The following is a 22,030-nucleotide window of genomic DNA, read 5'->3' as shown; positions in this document are numbered from 1 at the left end:
ACATTTAGCCCCGCATAAAAACACTTTACTACGCTTGAGTAACACAGACTTGCGATTATGCGACTGTTTTACAGAAAAATCGCATTGCTAATCTTCTGCATTTGTAGCAAGTTCTAATTGATAAAAATGGTTCTTCTTTAAGAATGTGAAAAGTTTAATCCATTGTCCATTTCAGTGGATTATTTCGAATCGGACTTGGGAAATATAATTGTGTTGAATTTACAACCCAATTCATCACTACAAAATGAAGAACGTTCAATATAAAGTATTTTTTGGAGTATAAACGTGCATTTTACATGAAAATGTCTTTTAAGTTTAGAGGCATTGAAATTTAGTCTTGAAGGTAGTAACGCATCTGTAGCCAATTTCAGGTATATTCCATGCCAACCTGCTAGTCCGCTCTGAAGTTATCGCAAGCAGGTGTAGTCATACAATTTGCTATGGCGACGCAATTCATTTCTATATTCAGAGCGTACTAGCGGTTTTACGCGGACTATAGTACTCTAATTCTATCTGTAGTTGATTATAGATGTCCATGTGCCAGAGAATTTACCATCAGCTGGACTACATGCTCGTGTGGTACTTCATTATTTAAAACAAAAAATATATTTTATATCGTTTAGTCTTGGTATGCAACTTTTTTATTCAATGACAGTCACACAAAAAAATAGTAATTAATCATAAATCTTTAACAATAAAAAAGGTTATAAACTTTTATATATTCTTCCATTATCATAAGATTATTAATGGGGAATTCATTTTTATTTTTATAAAATATTTAATGGTTACCGAGACATTTTTATTATTTAAATATATTATAGGTGATATTCTTAAAGAGTAATAAATCGTAAAATATGGGTACCTATATTTTTTTGTATTTGAATTTATAATTTGCTTATGCCCGTGAGTTTCGTGGCCTTAAATCTGAGACAGTAATAAGTATTTTTTAATATTATCTTTTTTTTGAATAGGTGTCACATCAACAACCCATTACTGTCCCACTGCTGGGCACGGGTCTCCTTTCATAACGAGAAGGATTAGGCCATAGTCCACCGCGCTGGCCAAGTGCGTATTGGTAGACTTCACATGCCTTTGAGATTTTTTTATAAATCTCTCAGGTATGCAGGTTTCATCACGATGTTTGCCTTCACCGTTTTAGCAAGTGATAATTAATTTCTAATTCGCACATAACATAAAAATCAGACGTGCGTGCCTGGGATTTGAACCTTGGACCCCTCGATTGAGAGGCCGAGTTTCATAACCACTAGGCTATAACTGCACTATATATATAAATTGGTATAGAAATAGCAACACCTGACGGTAAGGGGCTACTGCCGTTCATGGACATCTGTAAACAACCCTAACATATAGAGTCCTATCTGAGGTCGCCCTAGATGCATTGTTAACCTTGAGGACTAAGATAAAACGCCTCGGAGATGTATGTCTCCCCTACCACGCTTTTCAAACCGAAATACAGCAGCGCTTAACACTGCTGTTATAAGGCAGAAATAGGTGAATCAGTGGTGAATTCAGAGTAGGATTACATAGGATTCTACCACCTTCACCTATCTATTCTATAATAATAATAAGCACTATGATATTAGTATAGTAACGATCACCTGACAAAAACATTTTAATGGGGATAAAACATTTTGTCAAACTGTTTGGAGTTATTGACGACCCTTTTTGCAAAAAAAATACGTTTATAATTTCACTAGATTATTTAAACCCAAGTCGCCCGTTTGCGCAAGCCCTATAAATTCATATGCCCTTAAAGAAATAAAAAACAAAACATGTAAAGGGATTATAAAACTCAACAACCTAAGGATAGTCGTATGGGAATCAAATTATAATTTTTAATTACTTGTACCGTTATTTATTATATTATTAATCTACTAAGTTTAAGAGGTACTTGGTAATGCGCTAAATACTCAGATTAGTTTAAGATGGTAATAGTTAATTAACTTGTTATTTAAAAATGGTTATAAACGGTATTTTAAAAGATTATTAGAAAAATAGGTTATCAAATAACGGAAGATGGAATATAAGAATGGAGTTTTTTGCGCCGCTTCTTCTGCATAGCGAAACACCTTCCGAAGCGGTGGTAGTTTGACTTCCAAAAAGTATTCTATATGAATCAATTTTGAATGAATGAGATTTGAATTTGAATAAGTTCATGGATACCTCTGAAGACTAAGTTGGAATTACTCATGTGCCTACACTACGAATCATTGACACAGATGCGTTACTGTTAGACTAATTTGGAACGCTTCAACTGTTTGCACTTCGCAGATTATACGAATCAGTGTTACAGATGCGTTGCTGTTAGACTAATTTGGAATGCTTCATGTAAATGTTTGCAACTATTCATATTTGCTTTACAGATACGCTCTCCTTGAGGACTAAGTTGGGACGCATAATGTAAATATCTTCATCAAATTGTACTTTGCTGTAAACTTAGTCCAAATGGCCAATTATTAGACTTTATACGCGTTTATGAACTTTGTAATACACCTTTCAAGCAGGCAGGTTTCCTCATGATCGATCGGGCCATCGCGCTTGGAAGACTCCGGTTGTGTTCCGTCGGAGATCCCGGAGTTCTCAAACAAGCGTTGAGGAAGGCCACCGGGGGGGTTTTAGTGTGGTAAAAATCCCACATAACCCGGCGTCGCTCACACGTCGTCGGGTACCTTTTGAAGGTTTCCCCCTCGTTAAGAAAAAAAAGGGTTCCTCATGATATTTTCTTAAAAAAAGTATCAATATTTTTAATATTTTTCCAATAGTCGGACACATGTGAGATGCGACACCGGGGACTCAAACCTAAAACTTCCAGCGAAAACTTCAAACAACTAACAACTAAACTATGACTACAAATTTATAAAGTTTACTAAATTTGAATATCTCTTATCACACAAGCGGCCCTTCAAGGGAGATCGTAGAAAGGTGTGGCCCACGGAGATCTGCCGTATCTTTACTCTTTTATCGTACTGTTACACACAAAAGTGTAAAGTGTAAGGTAAATTATATTACACTAACTCTTACCCCACACAGTCCTATGACATATGTGACAATATATTGAACGAAATTAAGTAAGTTTACGATTGGCCTATTTCTTATTATATTTTACCTTAATAATAAGATATGAGCAAATCTAATAAAGGAATTTTAAAAACACAAAATCAAATCTCACGTGTCTAATTTGTAGATTGAAATCAACGGAAATTCATCTTTCAACCCCTTTATTAATTGTTTGGGGTGGAAGTTCCAAAATATCTTTCTTAGCGCTCGCTTACGGTATATAGGATCTATGTATACAAAATTAGGACTCTGGGTTGAGTGATTTCTATGCGTGTATCTCATGATTAATCAGTCAGTTATCTTTTTCTTTTTATATAGATACTAGCTGACCCGGCAAACGTTGTGTTACCATATAAATAAAAAAAAATATGCGTGAAAAACCCTTATCACTTAGGAGTATGAAAAATAGATAGTAGCCGATTCTCAGACCTACTGAATATGCATATAAAATTTGGCGAAAATCGGCAAAGCCGTTTCGGAGGAGTACGGCAACTAACATTGTGACACGAGAATTTTATATATAAGAAGTAATGTAGTACAACAATTATAAATTGTCTTATAACTGTCAAATAAGCATTCGTAAATAAAATTACCTTAATTTGAAACACTTTTCACCACGACAGTACGCCCAAAGCAAGAGGTTTTCGTTAAAAACGATAAAAATTTAACGCCAACGTATAATTAAAATTCTATGCGTTATGACGTAACGTGTTATTAGTGTAACGCCAGCGGACAACAGTTGTTTGACGTCACCGGGTATGTAATGACATGGTGTTGCCCTATTGTGACTATTTCCGTAACACTTGGGTAACTAGGGTAGGTATCTAAAACATGGCACCTATGTTCTTATGTGTTGTGGAGCAGAGCCGTATATTATATAAGTCAGTGTTAGAATAATATTAAGTTATATTTGAAGGTGGTAGAACCCTTTATGGTTCGACTCCGGCGGCACCGCCACACCTATTTCTGCCTAATAATAGCAGTGTTAGGCGCTGCTGTGTTCCGTTTTGAAGGGTGTGGTAAGGGAGACAGACTTTTCCGAGGCGTTCTAGCTTAGTCCTCAGAGGTAGCGGCGCATCTATGGCCGACCTCAGGTAGGAATATCTAATCCTATCTGGGGTTGATTACAGATGTCCATGGGCGGCAGTAGCCACTTACCATCAGGTGGACTGCATGCTCGTCTGCTAGTCCTGTATGTCGTGCCACCGGAGTCGAACCACAAAGGGTTCTGCGACCTTCAAAACCGAAGTACGACTTCAGTTAGAACTAAAATCCCATTTAAGATTAATGTTATGATTATACGCAAGTTTTCATCTGGACTGCATGCTCGTTACCAACATCAATTTAAATAAAAAAACATTTTACAAAAAACTAAAAATATAAATAAGTTAAAAAACTTATTTTTAATCGTAACTAAATACTTCCTGCATTTAATTTAAATAGATATAGATCATAACTGTTATATAATTAACGTAATATTTATTTACATAACCAAATTGCTTAATATCTTCCTACCACTAAGATTTATTACTTCGAAAATAACGACCTAAAATAGCTCTTAGCACCTCGTGATAATGTTTACAAACCAATTTCATAACCATTATTAATTGAGCTGAGACTACGAATGGTTTGCTCGAATAAGAGGGTCTAAATAAATTGGATAGTTAATTAGAGGTTAGAATTGGCTACAGCGCTAGATTTGTTTTAATTTGATGATTATAGTTTGTGCAAACAGATGTATCATCGACAATATGATAATTTTAAGTCTGTCACAAAATGGTTTTAGTGTTTTGTATCATACAATTACGAAGAAATTTTGTCTAATTATTATTTATTACATTTTTTAGTATCATTGCGTGGCAAGTCACAGATTATTGTGCTTTTATGATTTTGAATTTGACAATTTTAATTGTTAGCCTATTAACCTTAAATTTTTTTTAAAATAAAACGTTTGATAGTCATGATTATGTACCCATTATTTTAATTATTATTCTTAAGGCATAACAACACGGCGAATTCTTTCGGATTATGCCTTAACACTAAACTCACGTATGGAGGTAAAAACTGAAATCTTGTTTAAGAATGAGTAACCGACCTTCGTCCGCGGGAAAGCGTGTAGAAATCTAGATATGTTTGGGAAACTGAGGCATTTGAAACTCAACCTTGAAGCTCCAACCGGTTAAAAGTAAAACGTGTGTCGGAAAGGAATAATTTATAGACGAATTTCCTTTGCACGTAACTTTTTGGCGGCAAGAAGTGAGTACATTTTTTATCTGTTGCTCGCGTGTTGTTTTTTTGTCGATGCTGGTGGCCATTTTGTTCCTAGATTCGTAGTAGGATTTTATTTTAGTTAATTATTTATGTTTTGTTTACTTTGAGTATTTTAAATGTTAGATAATTTCGCTTGATATTCGCTTGATCTTTTATAATATAGGAGTAGCAGACGAGCATGCAGTCCACCTGATGGTAAGTGGCTACTGCCGCCCATGGACATCTGTAATCAACCCCAGATAGGATTAGATATTCCTACCTGAGGTCGGCCACAGATGCGCTGCTACCCCTGAGGACTAAGCTGGAACACCTCGGAAAAGTCTTTCTCCCTACATCCGTGTATTTTTTTAATATAAATAATGTTTTACATAATTTTATTTTACAAGTACGACAGAAGTATTAACATGATATAATATAATCGTGGAAAATAGACAGTTATTTTTTAAGAATCAAAAAAATGTGCATATTTCCTTAATTAGGATTCTACAATAACTGAATTGAAACAATTTTTAAAATATTAAAGGAGACGTGTAATTTTAGCACTTTTTTGGATTGTCTAAAGAATTACATTTTTTCGCTACGTTACTGCCAATGGCTGAATATGTTTTTATAATTGGTATTCCACGCAACAATAGATTTAATCTAAATCCAAAATTATCAAAATCCATAAAAAAGAGAGCCCAATATTATAACCTAAATATTTTTTCTATGCCAATAATATAGCCGTAAAACAACCAATTTCTTTCTATAAAAAGGCAACGATAAAAATCATGACCAAAGTATTTTTTCGATTTCCAAAAACCAATAATATAGGCGTAAAACAACAAATTTCTTTTTAAAAAACGGCAGCGATAAAAGAATTACAGTCAATCGTGGTATAAAATATTGGGTAAAACGAGCCTAGCTGTCTAAGTATGACTGTATTTTGACAGCCAGTAGAAAGTTTATACGAGAAGTTTTAACTCTGTACGACACGATTTAAGACATGATTTTTATAAATCGGAAGGTTAAAAATATTGTGATTATTATTAAAGGTGACTTGAACTTTTTATTTAAAGCAAATTTTGAGCTTTACTTACCATTTCTACTTTTAAAAGTATATTACATATATTTTGCAAAATTTCTTGTACAAATTCTTCACACTTTGAAGCCAATCAGAATATTTGCAAAGAAAATATTTGCGAGCAGAAGTAACCTTATTTATTATTTTAAATGAAATGAATTAAAAGCCTGCATCTGTGATATAGTTTTTTTTTCATAAGAATATTTTCTACATAAAACAGTATACTAACTGACAGACACTCAGCTTAAACCTTTATATAAGTAATGTGACATTTACAAAAACTTTCACAAATTAAGTCCAAAGAAAGAATTTCGATACTCATTCCTATTCGTACATAGTATGAAAGTTAGCAATAAAATCGTATCGTAGTCGTACGGTATAAAGACCCTCTTCGTAAAATATTTACAGAAAAATTCCCAATTCGTTACTCAAGTAGTTACTTAGTGTTATTCCGTAGTTGACACCTCTAATGACATGGTATGACTTTACTTTCTTTAATATTAGTCGAATGGGAATTTAAAGGGAAATTATTTGTAAAAGACGTTCGGGAATTTCCTGGTAAAGTGTGTGTAAAAGGAATGAAATAACGTGAAATTATGTACGTTTATTTCTGTTGTTGATTTTTTGATGGAAATTGGGATTTTTTTACTTATAGCATTGGTGGGTGCTGTGTTCTGGATTGGTGATTATTAGAGCATAACACGAAGCATTCAAAAATAAAAAAAAATATATTAAAAAGTTTTCATAAACAACCTTTTTAGTAACATCATTTTATTTTTCGTATTTTTCTCAGAAAATTTGCCGCCATTTTGAGACGTACCGAATATTAGATTTAGGATAGATTTAGAATGACGTCACAAAATGTATATTGTATAGTCTAGCTATGATAGCCTAGTGGTTAAGGAACTCCGTCTCTCGATCGAGGGGTCTGAGGTTCAAATTCCCTCTGATTTTTCAAAGTTATGTGCGCATTGGAAATTAATTATCACTTGCTAAACGGTGAAGGAAAACATCGTGAAACATGCATACATGAGATATTATAAAAAAAAGAACTTAATTGTATGTGAAGTCTACCAATTCGTACTTGGCCAGCGCGGTGGACTATGGCCTAATCCTTATCATTATGAGAGTAGACCCGTGCTCAGCAGTGGGACAGTAATGGGATGATGATGATGATGATAGTCATAGTGATTGCAAAATTGGCTTCCACGCAACACTTCAACTCGGTCGGTTTAAAATTCAGTTACAAGATTTTACCCTTAGTACGAACTAATCCTTACTAATATTATAAATCCGAAAGTTACTCTGTCTGTCTTTCTGTTTGTCTCTTCTTCACGTCTAAATCACAGAACCGATTTTAATGAAATTTTGTACAAAGATAGTCTAAAACCCGAGAAAGGACATAGAATAGTTTTTATCCCGGAAATTCCATGGGAACTAGGGATGGCGATCTAAGATCGATTAATCGGAGAATTGATCTTAGACCAAAAAGTCGATTATTTTAGTCGATATTAGTATCGATATTAATGAATCTTATACTATGCATTTGATCAAGTGATGATCTTTAGCAAAGTTGTTGTCCATGAGCTCACGAAGGTTTCAGAGTTGGTACGACCAATTTTCGCCAGATGGCGCCACTGTCATTCCAATTAAGGTACGAATTTTCAGTTTTATGTATGTTAGTATATCATATTGAATTAATATTGAAGCCGCTGACAGAAATTAGTAGTGAAATAAAAATTATAGCAACTTACCATCTTTTGGCGGACTGGCGCACTGAGGAGCATAGGAACCTAAATGATATCCGTAGGTATTTTGGTGCATAGGGGGGAAGGGATAGCCTAAGGACCTAGGGCTTGGGAACCCTGAGGCTTCGTGAGGGTTCTGCTGACCACCGGGACTCCCAAAGTGATGGGGATGTTGGTACCCACCCTTAAAGGGCCCGTAACCGTGCTGCTGTAATTCAATGAAGGCGGATTTTGAGGATACGTTAGTAGGGGTTGAATTCGCTGAATTTGATATGTCGTGGGGGGTTTGTGAGCCCCCCAGGTGGTGGTGGTGGTCCAACGCCTCGGTGGTCATGGCGGGCTGGGGGGTCGACGGGCCCCCCCCGTCCGAGGACTGGGGAGGCCCGAAGGGATCTGAAAAACTCAGTGTGTTAGGTTTGCTGCTAGGGGATTGAATTCGGGTAATTTTGAGGGCTTTTTGAAGCTGATTTGATATTTTGCCGCTGGTGTAGCCTGGAACAAAGAAATATTTGATTAGTAACATGTTTCTTATTTTAATGGGATTCTGGTAGCAAATGACCTTGAAATTTACTTAAATCTTATATATAAAATTCTCGTGTCACAATGTTAGTTACCGTACTCGGTAGGTGTGGCGGTGGTGTCGCCGGTGTCGAATCACAAAAAGTTCCACCACCTTCAAAAATATTTTAAACACAAAGTAAAATATTGTAATGAAGATAGGATTGGAGTCCTAGATGGTCAACAGATGCTACCTTTAAGACCTAAGTTAGAATGCCCATATTAGTGTCTTTTTTATAAATACAAACGGGTGAATAGGTGGCAATGACCACTTAACATCAAGTTAACATAACTCTCATTGACCACACCTAAGTTGTCACTTAAACAAACGTGCCTTGTCGGCATACCGTAATAATTTTCAATAAAAATTTACACCAATTAGCTGGCCCTAAACATTATTATTACGAGCAAGCGCAATCAACACGAACGAACAAACAAGCAAAAAAACATAAAATGTTTTGACCCGACCTCTGTGGCGCCGGCGTGAACGCAACTTAATGAGAGAAAGGGACAAACATACTAATTTGAACGTAACAGAAAGGGTAGGAAGGCCGGTAATTATCACAAAGAGCTTGCCGAAAAGGCCTTTCCAATTCTTTAGGTCATTTGTTTAAAGATTCTCGGGTCAGTTGTGAGAATCGAGTCGTTTGTAGGCGATACCAATTAGTTTTTAGGGTACCGTGGCCAAAGGGTAAAAACGGAACCCTATTACTAAGCCTCCGCTGTCTGTCCGTCTGTATGTCTGTCACATGGGTTTATTTCGTGAACCGTAAGAGATAGACTTGGAATTTTAACATATTATAATAGTAGCTATAATAACAAATAGTAAACATAAAGAACTAAAAACTTGAAAATAAATGGGGACCGTTATACAACAAACAAAAGCAAATTTTCAACGATTTTCGCTTTATCTATTGAACCGCTCTTATTAGTGATCGAAGATTGAACCGTAATAGGTAGACAGTTCACATTTTCACAATGTATACCCAATCACAATTACTCACATTATTATGTATTAGAAAGAAAGAAAGAAAGATATATTTATTTGTAAGAAATACTGCAACATTATATGGCATAAATAATAGTAAACATGATTCTCAAATCAGAACATTGCTGCAGTAAAATTTAACAAAAGTGTCCACACTCAGCCTCACCGCGGCGGACCACGGCCACTGATTTTCAGTGTGTCCCAATTCGACGAGTAGCTCAGTCGAGTGGTATTACACACATTATTATTATTCACATTATTATTTTATTAGTATTTTCACAATGAATTCATAGTTGCTACAGTAAGAAATACTGAAAATAAAAAAAGCAAATGAAAATTTGGTGGTAGGGAACCCTCCATGTGCAAGTTCGACTAGCACTTGGCAATTTTTTTCTAATGAAATAAGATCAATAAAATTAATGAGCACCACGCCAAAGGGGTTGTTAAACCACAACTTTTTTCCCGTATCCCTTTGTAGGTCCTTTAGAGAATGGACCATTTATGGTACTGACAGACCACTTTTACATTTATTTCTGTTTATAACAGCAGTTTTACTGTGATCTGGGTCGGGTAAAGCCAAAGTCAAAAGAGATTAATATACTAACAAATTTACTATTACTACTACTACTATACTCGTAATACTGAACAGCAGTGATAGCCTAGTGGTTAAGAAACTCGGCCTCTCGATCGATGGGTCCGAGGTTCAAATCCCAGGCACCTCTGATTTTCAAAAATTATGTGCGTATTAGAAATTAATTATCACTTGTTTAAACGGTGAAGGAAAACATCATCGAGGAAACCTGCATATCTGAGATATTTATAAAAAAAATCTCAAAGGTATGTGATGTCTACCAATACGCACTTGGCCAGCGCGGTGGACTATGGCCTAATCCTTCTCATTCTGAGAGGAGACTCGTGCCCAGCAGTGGGACAGTAATGGGTGGATGATGATGACTTATGATCGATGATCGATGACGATGACGATTAGAGTAGCCACTTACGATTAGGTGGACTGTACACCCGTCTTCTACTCCTATATTATAAAATAATCTTACTAACTATTCCACAAGATTTACGAAGTGAGAAATCGTTAAGATTAACTTAATCATTTCTTGATTGGTTAATTGATACTTACTTAAACACCTTTTGTCATTATCACATATCTGTAAATTATGTTATTAATTATTTTAAAGTTCACAAGATATCAATTATGGTCGTAAATATTGATGGGTAGTTTATTTCTTGAAGTTTATGACTGATTTCTTGACTTATGATCTTATTAGCTTTTGTATAGTCCGCGTAAAACTGCTAGTCCGCTCTGAATATAGAAATGACTCGCGTCGCCATAGCAATTTGTATGACTTCACCTGCTCGCAACAACTTCAAAGCGGACTGGAAGTTTGTCGCGGACTATAAGCAACTTTGTGCGCGTAATATAGTATTTTAATATAGCATTTTTTTATAATACAGGATATTTTGAATATAGTATTTTTTTATAATATAGGAGTGGCAGACGACCATGCAGTCCATCTGATTGTAAACTACTGCCGTCCATGGACATCTGTAATCAACGCCAGATAAGATTAGATTCCTACCTAAGGTCGGCCACAGATGCGCCGCTACCCCTAAGTTCCGAGCTGAAATTTCTGAGAAAAGTATGTCTCACTTACCACACCCTTCAAACCAGAACATAGCAGCGCTTAACACTGCTGTTATAACAGAAATAGGTGTGGTGGTGGTGCCGCCGGAGTCGAATGAGTAATTGTACGCTAACTTACTGCTAAATAATCATATAATGAAGGTCCTGCGTCCGGCGTCCTGCGACACTGCAGTTTGTTTTATTGCACAAGGGAGTAGACATATTGTTTTTGTGTTCTATAATGTATTTTGTTGTAGGTACCAATAGGTACATAAATTTTGAATCAGTTTCATTGGAATCAAATACGTTGGTCCAAAAATGTATAAAACTTGGGAATCAATTGCGCGGAACAAATTTAGAAGCTCTCCCACGGGGTCAAAGATCGAGGGATCCTCGAAACAATTTGCCGCCGACACGGTCAATTGACCCAATGAGTCGATGTATTGGGTTCAAATTGTGGCACATGGCCATGTAGGTTTGGGTTCGATTCTCGACAGACATACTTATTTGTTATCAAACGTATTAATGTTTAAGTTTTAAATTGCATATTTAAAGGTTTTGAAGGACTCCAGAGGCATCACCGTCACACTTATTTCGGTTTTATAATAATATTTTGAAGGTTTTATAGTAAAATATTGAAGGCGGTAAAAACCTTAGTGGTTCGATTCCGACGGCACTACTGCCACACCTATTATTGCCTCTTAACAGTAGTGTGAAGCGCTGCTGTGTTCTGGTTTGAAGGGTGTGGTAAGGGAGACATACTTTTCCGAGATGTTCCAGCTTAGTCTTCAGGGGTAGCAGCGTATTAGTGACCGACCTCAGGAAGGTAACTAATAATATCTGTGGTTGATTACATATGTCCATGGGCGGCATTAACCACTTACCATCTGTACTGTATGCACGACTGCTACTCCTATATCATATAAAAAAAAGCTTTTGATGGACTCCAGAGGCACCACCTCCACACGTATAATAATATTATTAATCGCTACTATACTTTGATCTGTAAGGGAGACTTTAGTAGAGAACGAGGTGTTTTAATTTAGTCCTCAAGGGTAGCGACGCACCTGTGGACGACATGTCGTGTCACACGTACGGACAAGACAGTGGCCACTCATCATGTGGACATTCGTTTATCACAGAATTATGGTAATCTTAACATCGTGCCCCATAAAATTGCCAAGAAATGTACCTACTGTCAATGGGGTCTTCTTTAATGCGACGACTACGGCACGGCACCGCATGAGACATTCTCCTACTATCTAGGTATCTAAAAGGTATTTCACGATTCAAAAGAGAAGAAAAGTAGCAGACGAGCATGCAGTCCTTACCTTACATGCCTTACCTGATGGTAGGTTAGTGACTACTGCTGTATGGAGATCTGTAATGAATCCCAGATAGGATTAGATATTGCATCGGTGCCGTGCAGTACCTTTAGTATGAGTTTTTGCGTTTTTACAAAAATGACTGTTTTTGTATTTGTTTACGTATTTGCCCATACATTCCCAATCAGCGCCCCTAGCGGTCTGTATCAGAACTGTTTGGAAATATATGGGAAATACGTAAACAAATACAAAAACAAACATTTTTGTAAAAACTCATACTAAGGGTACAGGTCTCGTCCCGTATAAAAGCACTCAATGTGAACATATTTTTTAAACTTTAATACTAATGTGTCAATGACAGACAGATATTTATATACAGTTCACACTATAAATGTCACGAATATATCTTCGTGAAGTTATATTTCAATTGAAAGGGCTTCGTATAATGTGACTTTACCCTTTTTTGTGTTCGGTTTTTAACCCCTGAGGTAAACAAGGTTGTTATAAGTTTAACTAGTGTATTTGTGTGTAGTAAAAAGAAGTGATAGCCTCGATCATTCATCGATGGATCCAAGGTTCAAATCCCAGGCACCTCGAATTTTTCAATGTTATGTGTGTATTAAAAATTAATTATCAGTTTTAAAAGTAGTAATAAGTTTTCAAAGGTACGTAAAGTCCACTAATACGCACTTGGCCAGCGCGGTGACCTCATCATCATCAACCCGTCACTGTCCCTACTGGGCACGGGTTTCTTATCAAACTGAGAAGGAAAATCTTATATATAAAATTCTCATGTCACAATGTTAGTTACCGTACTCCACCGAAACGGCTTTACATATTTTCACCAAACTTTATATGTATATGCAGTAGGTCTGCAATCGGCTACTATCTATTTTTCATACCCCTAAGTGATAAGGGTTGTTCACCCTTAACATTTTTTTTATTTATATGCCAACAACGTTTGCCGGGTCAGCTAGTTATTTTATAAAATATATTATAAAAATTAAATTCCTTACACGATTAAAAACTGTTGTTTATTCACTTAGTATAAATATCTAGACCAGAACTTTGTAACACTGGGCACGTATGCCCACTGATCCGAAACGAAGGGTTCATGGGAACATATGAAAAAGCCATAAATAAACCCCTATAAACTGTAGCCAGTATTCATTACTGTCTCCTTGCATCAATGGATACGATTTGAAAGTCAAGTTCTTTGTTTGTCTCTTAATTTCATTTATTTAGTTCGTATTTTTTATAATATAGCAGCAGTGCAGTCCTGAGTAAATGGCTACTACCGCGTGATTATAATCAACCCCAGATAGGATTAGAGCTCTACATATCGGTCGCAAATACGTTCCTATCACTGAAGACTATGTTGGAACGGATAAGTATGTCTCCCTTACCACACTTTTGAAACCAGAACACAGCAGTGCTTAAAACTGCTGCTTTTAGGCAGAAATAGGTACTACACCTATTTCGAAACACACAGAGCTCTAACCAACCTTTAAAATTCACGAGTCTCCTTTCAGACTGAGAAGTATTAGGTCATAGCCCACCAACTTATCAAGTATGTATTGAAAGACTTCACATATCTCTGAGAACTTATTTTTTTTAATGATCTTTTAGGGTGGCAGGTTTCACGATGGCTTTCTTCAAAGTTAATTAAAAAGTGATAATTAAATTCTAATACGCACACAACTTTGAAAAATCAAAGATGCCAGGGATTCGAACCTCGGACCCCTCGATCGGAAGGCCAATTTTCAACCAGACTATCACTGTTATCCAATTAAACCATATCATATTTTCTATGCAATATTTTTATATTGCCCTGTAGGTATAAATGGGCCCTTTCGCAACGAAGGGTGGAAGCCGGTTTACAATTGAGACCTAGGCGCCATTAATTGCTAAGAATGCACCATTTGTAATTAAATGTTCATTTGAAAAACTTACGACTTCCATTTTTTTATGAAGACGATCGAATACCATCTGTCTATACTCAATTTTAGACTTAACTGTAAGTTAATACATTTCGTTTTTCATTAAACTGACGATTTAAAGTCTGACGTAAGAACTTCAAACCTGACGCTATAACTACGTAATATACGTAAGTTACGTAATAAAGGTTATTCAAATTATACTTCGAATTTGAATATATAATATTAAATAAGTTTTATTGTAGTGCGAAATATAAAAAAATGTTTTAAAATGATTTAATTCTAATTAAATATAAATTCATTCAACATGTTATGAGACGACCGTCTTAGATTTATTAGGGCTTAGGAGTGACGAAAATATAAATCAATTTATAATATCTTAAAATTATTGAGTTACTTTAAAATTATAAGAAAACGTTTAGTTTTTAAGGGTTCTTACGCAAGGGCTAAAAACAGGGCTCTATAAGATACTAAACCTCCGCTGTCCGTCTGTCACAGGGCTCTATCTCTTGAAATGTATAGATAATGACTTGAAAATTTTACAACCTGTGTAACTATAGCTGATCCAACGGGAAATGCTGAAAATAATCAACTTAAAAATAAGTGGGGTTCCATGCAACAAGACAATGAAAATGGCATTTAACGGTTGGTTTCGGTTTATATGTAGAACAGTAATAGGTAGAATCTATAAAAATCTACAATGCATGTCCTTTAATAGAGGCTATGATAAAAAATGCTATAGAAACTACTATAATATAGTGTTAAAATTCATACTGGTATGGAACTTTCTATGTCGAATTCGAATTTATATTTGGTCGATTTTATTGTACAAAATAATATCGTAGGTAGTTTTTCAAATCTTAAAAATATAACTAACGTTCTATTGAGAAAACTTCAAATTAAAATAAAAATTCTATAAATATTCTGTTAAAATTCATAATGGTACAGAACCCTCGATGTTTTACTTCGACTTACACTTAACCGATTTGTACAACACAATATTTTACTTTCAAATCTTAAAACAAAACTCTCAACATCAAACCAAGTCGCCAGAACCAGTGTTGCCACAAAAAATAATTTCAAACGAACGTCAAACCGAAAACCAGTGTTGCCAGAAAGAAATAATTCCTCAAAAACGTAAGATCTTCAAAGATACCGACTTAGCGGTACTTATAAATTGATTCACCGTATCCAATCCACTATTTTCGATCGTAAAGCTAGCACGCGATATAATTATTATTCACAAAGTTTTATTGTCTTTACTAATTAATACGGAGTCGAGTTTTTTAATCTGTCATGCGATTGTCTATGTCACGTTTGGATCCTGTTGTTATCTGTTTCATAGTTTAAAACTATTACTGTCTCCTTTCAGAATGAAGGATTAGGATTTGAAGAAACCGTTTGTGGTTCGACTCCGGCGGCACCACCGTCACACCTATTTCTGCTTCATAACAGCAGTGTTAAGCGCTGCTGTTATCTGGTTTGAGGAGTGTGGTAAGAGAGACATACTTTTCCGAGGCGTTCCAGCTTATTCTTCAGGGGTAGCGGCGCATCTCTGGCCGACCTCAGGTAGGAATATCTAATCCTATCTGGATTTGATTACAGATATCTATAGGCTGCAGTAGCCATTAACCATCAGGTAGTCTGCATGCTTGTCTGCTACTCCTATATTATAAAAACGGCCATAGTCCACCGCAGCCAAGTGCGTGGTAGACTTCACATACCTTTTTTTTTTTTTTTTTTTTTTTTTTATAATATAAGAGTAGCAGACGAGCATGCAGTCCACCTGATGGTAAGTGGCTACTGCCGCCCATGGACATCTGTAATCAACCCCAGATAGGATAAGATATTCCTACCTGAGGTCGGCCACAGATGCGCCGCTACCCCTCAGGACTAAGCTGGAACGCCTCGGAAAAGTCTGTCTCCCTTACCACACCCTTCAAACCGGAACACAGCAGCGCCTAACACTGCTGTTATTAGGCAGAAATAGGTGTGGCGGTGGTGCCACCGGAGTCGAACCACAAAGGGTTCTACCACCTTTACCTTACCACCTTTAAGAACTTTTCTTTAATATCTCTTAGGTATGCAAGTTTCTCACGATTTTCCTTCGCATATAAAGCAAGTGATAATTAATTTCTAATACGCACATAACTTTGATTAATCAGAGGAAGCCTGGGATTCGTTCGCTTTCAATGTGTTTTGAACTACTCGTATGTATGTACATTAGAAGCATCCTTAGTCATTATTTATCAATATATTATTATATCAATTGAATTGGAATATTTTCATGTAGAAGTAAATAATAAATTAATTGTAAAGCAATCATTAATCTACTAAATATATTTCTAAGTTAGTTACTAAATATTTTATAACAGCTATAAGATAGCTATAAGATAGCTAACGGGCATGTAGTCCTAATTAAGTAAATGCCATAAATGTAACCAACTCTATATGCCGATCAGACATGCGTCATGTCTCCTAAGGACTAGATGGTCCCCTCTTATGTAAGTTTTATTCCTCAGTATCTAAGACTAGCTGATCCGGCAAACTTTGTACCGCCTCAAAATCTATTTATCAAATATATTTCATATCATATAAAATATAGCCTATGTTACTCGTGGATAATGTAGCTTTCGAATGGTTAAAGAATTTTTAAAATCGGTCCAGTAGTTTTTGAGCCTATTCATTACAATCAAACAAACAAACAAAGTTTTCCTCTTTATAATATTAGTTACTTTTCTAACCCAATTCTAAGAATCGGATCGTGAATTTACAATTTGTATTGCCTCTAAGTTTTTTAATACTTCACAAAACTATGTTCAACAAAAAAGATTACGAAACCGTTAGACCCGTACTCAACAACGGCTAGCTGTGTAGTAAGCGATAATACGATAATTTGGATCAAGGTTCGATATTGTTAGTCATGTGGGCTCTATTTTCTATATTCAATCACAACAATAGACTTACTAAGTAAATTTATAATAGTTAGAAGTAGTAAACATATAAAAATATGTGTTAAGCATTCCAACTGAATTCAATCTTATTTAATCTGTGACTAACTTTAGGTAGTAGGTACCCTATGTACCTTAAGGTACCATTTTGAAGGTTTCCCCCTCGTAATAAAAAAGTTAGTAGGTAATTTTTTTATCTATTATATAGGAGTACCAGACCAGCATACAGTCCACCTAATGATAAGTGGCTCCTGCCGCCCGTGGACATCTGTAATCAACCCCAGATAGTATTAAATTTAACTGAGGTCGGCCACATATGCGCCGCTACCCTTTAGGTCCAAGCTGGAACGCCTCGTAAAAGTATGTCTCCCTTACCCTTCAAACCAGAACATTGCAGCACTTAACACTGCTGTTATCAGGCAGAAATAGGTGTGGCGGTGATGCCGCCGGAGTCGAACTAAATTTCTATTTAAGGGTAGATTACCGACCATACAGTAACTTTACCATCAGGTGGACTGTATGCTCGTTTGTTATTTCAATTTAATAAAAAACATGTATAGATTTGTAAGTATGTTTCATCCAAACCAATTATTATCTATCCGTAGTAAACAAAATGACTCATAATTCTTATACAGAAACAACAAAAACTAAATATCCATGTTACGCGAATACAACATAAATTTGCTTAATGTTAGCATGGAATACAAAAATGCATTACACGATACGACCTATCATTTTCATTAACCAATAAAATGGATAATTACGTATTGCCGCGTAAAATTAGTAAACAGTAGTCGCGTGTCACTATCGGCCATTTTGAATTGTCTGTCAAAGTTATTGACAGTTCCATCGCTATGGCGGCTACTTGTTGACGCGGGAAATATGGGTCGTTTAACTCTATTTTGTTTATGGCCGGTTTATTTATGGCATTGAACTATTACGGCTAGTTTCTTTAAGACTTGATTGATTTTTCACAGATAATCTTTTATGATTTTATTGAGGTAGAAAACGGGCATGTAATCCATCTGATGCTACGTGGACATCTATAATCAATCCCAGATAGAATTTGCGTGTTACTTGAGGTCGGCCAAAGATGCGTTACTATCCAAGGACTAAGTTATAAGGATTAATATTAATTAATTTATTCATTATTAAATTTACTATAAATATTGCAATATTTAGATAAAATATAATATTTTAATAGAATAATGTTCAATTACTTAGTTTTATTAGCCCTCCCGTCTTCACTTGGTTTAAATGTTATGATATATAATTATAGGCTACTATATAAACGTTTGATATAATAATAAATGATATACAAGCGATGATTTAATTAATAATAGAAATATCGTGAGTATATTATTAAATAAATCGTATATATTATATGTGAAGATACATCTTATTATGGTAGAACTTCATGGTTTGTTTCAGGCGTCACCGTCTCCTCACTTATTTCTACCTAAGGACAGAGTAGGGCTGCTTTTTCTGGTCTGAAGGATGTATGTACTAAGGGAGAGATTAATAAAACGCGTTTAAACTTAGTCCTCAGAATCTTCGTGTGACCTGTTTCAGATCGAATTTTAATTACATTTGGTGTTGATTACAAATGTCTAAACTCTAAAGTCGCCGACTTACCAACAGGTCGACTTCTTGCTTGTGTCCTTACTTCTAACTTGAAAAAATATCTTTGTAAAAACCTATAAAAACAAGTCTTGTATAGTCCGCGCCAAACTGCTAGTCCGCTCTGAAGTTGTTGCGAGCAGGTGTAGTCATACAATTTGCTACGGCGACGCTATTCATTTCTATATTCAGAGCGATCTAGCAATTTTACGCGGACTATACATATTTAAGAACTGTTCGGCCAAAATGCAGGAATGCGAAACATCCAATACGTTTTTAATTTCATTAGCATCGAAATAGGCGAATAAAGTGACACTCAGAACAATGCGAGCATTATGCATCTGTGCAAAAAATGGCGCGACCGACCATTTTGTTTCGCGCCTATCGAACCGCATTTTTCCGGACAAAATATACACGACAGAATATTGTAAAACGCGAAAATCGTAAAATTGAATTAGTGCAAAAACTGTAATGTAAAGGAATTATTTAAAAGTAAAATGTCCTTTTTGGCGCGCTTTTTATTCTGATCCCTTGTTCAACAACAATCCATACAATTTGTACGTAGATCGATTACTTATGTATTGATAATTAACTCGCTGTTTTTACTGTCGTGTTGCACGCACGATTGATTATAGAAATGCGAGTTGGTACTAAAAAAACGTAGAATGCCTTAGTAAATATTCGGTGGCGAATTTTTCGAAGAAATGTCACATATTTTAATTCCTTGCGTGAGTTTTCTAACTTTGTTGTTAATGTCGAGTTTTGCCGCTGGGCACCGCTAGCATAGCTAGAAGATGTTTTACTAGTAACCCTTGAGTATATTTATCAAAACTATTATGTACTATTTAGCAGTTTAGAACAATAATTTCGTCATAATACAGTAAGCACTAAATTTAACTCTAATAACTGGCCAGATCGTTATTATGAGGGAAAAATAGACTTGAATACCTAATTTTTTTATTCAATAAGAAGATAGTAAATAGTGCTTTCGTTTCTATTTTGAGATATTTTTAAAAATCTCACATTGGTTGCTTTATTTTCTCTTGTATGCTGGTAGTATGTGGTAAAGTGGTAAAAAGTGTTAAGTGGTAGAACTCCGCTGCTAATATGCAGCTTCCATTTGCTGAATTTCTCTAGTTCTAAAGGTGGTAGAATCAATAAGGTTTCCGAGAGGTACCACCGCTACACCTATTTCTAGTATAAAATAGTCCATCCATTTCGGTAGAAGGGTTTGGATGCCGACTGCCTTATGAGGCTACTATCATATTCTTCAGGAATGCCAACGCATTTGAGATCGGCTTTAGGTAGAACTTGCTCTATATGAAGTTGTTTAGTTAGCAATTGCCTTACCATCATACTTGCTAATGCAATTATAAAAAGTCCCATTGATTTAGACATAATGAATACACATACTATGAGAAATTGTCAACTAAGTTAGACCCATACGTCTATTAAGTAATCGAAATTAGGTAAAAAGCAAGCAACGCATTGTTACATTCAATACAAAGAGAGATATCAATCTTTCTTGTTACGTGTCGTTCTCGCGTGCAACGTGGAATCTGAAGCGAGGAATGGCAAAATATGGTAAGGGTAGGAACGTACGGGCGACTGAACGTTCTACTTTTATAATATAGGCATAGATTAGTAAAGATACTTCGCCGCCTTGAAATTGAATGAAGCCACAAACGGCTTATTTTAGTAAGTTCTTTTTTTGAATACTTGACAATAAAATTTACGAATAAATAACTAATTATTACGTAATAATTACGTAATTTACGTAATAAATAAATAATTATTTCAAATATTTTAGGGACATTTTAGCACGGAGACGTGGCAAAACTTTTTTACGCAACTATTTCAATTCTCAAAACTGGGTACATTTTCTTGTTAGGAGTGAGTAATCTTTACTTATCTATGAATATAGGTGATGACCCGCGTGGCGGAGCGGTCACCATGCCGGTCTGAAGCGCGAAGGGTCCCGTCCCAGACAGATATCTAAATGATGAATTTAGATTTCTGTTTCTGGGTCTGGGTGTTTGTGTATTTGTCTGTGTGTGTGTTCATGGCACCCACGATACAGGGAATCCTAGTGTGGGGCTGTGAGTGAAGAAAGCGTTTATATTTTTTGTTTAGGTAGCAGACGAGCATGCAGTCTACCTGTAAGGCTACTGTCCTAAAGACATTTGTAATTAACCCCAGATAGGATTAGATATTCCTACCTGAGGTCGGCCACAGAATCGCCGCGCTGAGGACTATGCTGGAACGCCTCGGAAAAGTATGTCTCCCTTACCACACCCTTCAAACCAGAGCACAGTAGCGCTTAACACTGCTGTTATGAGGCAGAACTAGGTACAACTACAACAACAAGAGCTACAACAAGAACGACATGCGTTAATCATTTGATTGTCGCTAGGCGTCGTTGATGACAGGCGGAGAAGTCGTTCACTCGGCAGTCACAGGCGACGAATCGTGATATTTTGCGACTTTCGATAGTTGTCGACTGTCGTCAGCGACCGACATCAACATAATAATAAATAAAAGAATATCGCCGTTTTTAATCGCGTTTTAGTCGCTGGTCGACAGTGACCTGTGACTGCCGACTGACGCTGCTCGTAACTGTCGACAGTGGTTGGCGCGGATTGTCGCTTATGTGTTAGAGCCCTTAATTTAGGTGGACTTGTGTCGTGTAGTATACTTTCAGTTAGAATAGGTACACTTTTAATAATGAATATTTTGGAAAGCGTTATTTTTAATTCTCGGATGCAGTTCGCAGTTACAGCTTGTAGCGTTTTTGTAGTATAGAATATTGGAGTTCTACTTAAGGTACCAAAATAAGTTAAAAGGTATGTGAA

At 35.9% G+C, this 22,030-nt stretch overlaps 1 protein-coding gene across 3 annotated transcripts in view; it reads right to left on the bottom strand.

Moving 5' to 3' along the window:
• Positions 1 to 22,030, bottom strand: part of Dll (homeotic protein distal-less) — a 139,279-nt gene that overhangs the window by 103,152 nt on the left and 14,097 nt on the right. For all 3 annotated transcript variants that reach the window (XM_073081421.1, XM_073081423.1, XM_073081422.1), the window contains exon 2: positions 8,167 to 8,652. In XM_073081421.1, the coding sequence (XP_072937522.1) occupies positions 8,167 to 8,494 (328 nt within the window). In that variant the 5' untranslated portion in view covers positions 8,495 to 8,652. The remainder of the gene's footprint in view (positions 1 to 8,166; positions 8,653 to 22,030) is intronic.

Source organism: Epargyreus clarus, unplaced genomic scaffold (genome assembly GCF_041222505.1).
Source record: "Epargyreus clarus isolate Ecla_fem2 unplaced genomic scaffold, WU_Ecla_fem_2.2 ptg000016l, whole genome shotgun sequence".
Taxonomy (NCBI): Eukaryota; Metazoa; Arthropoda; class Insecta; order Lepidoptera; family Hesperiidae; genus Epargyreus; species Epargyreus clarus.
This window is presented reverse-complemented; position numbering and strand designations above follow the sequence as displayed.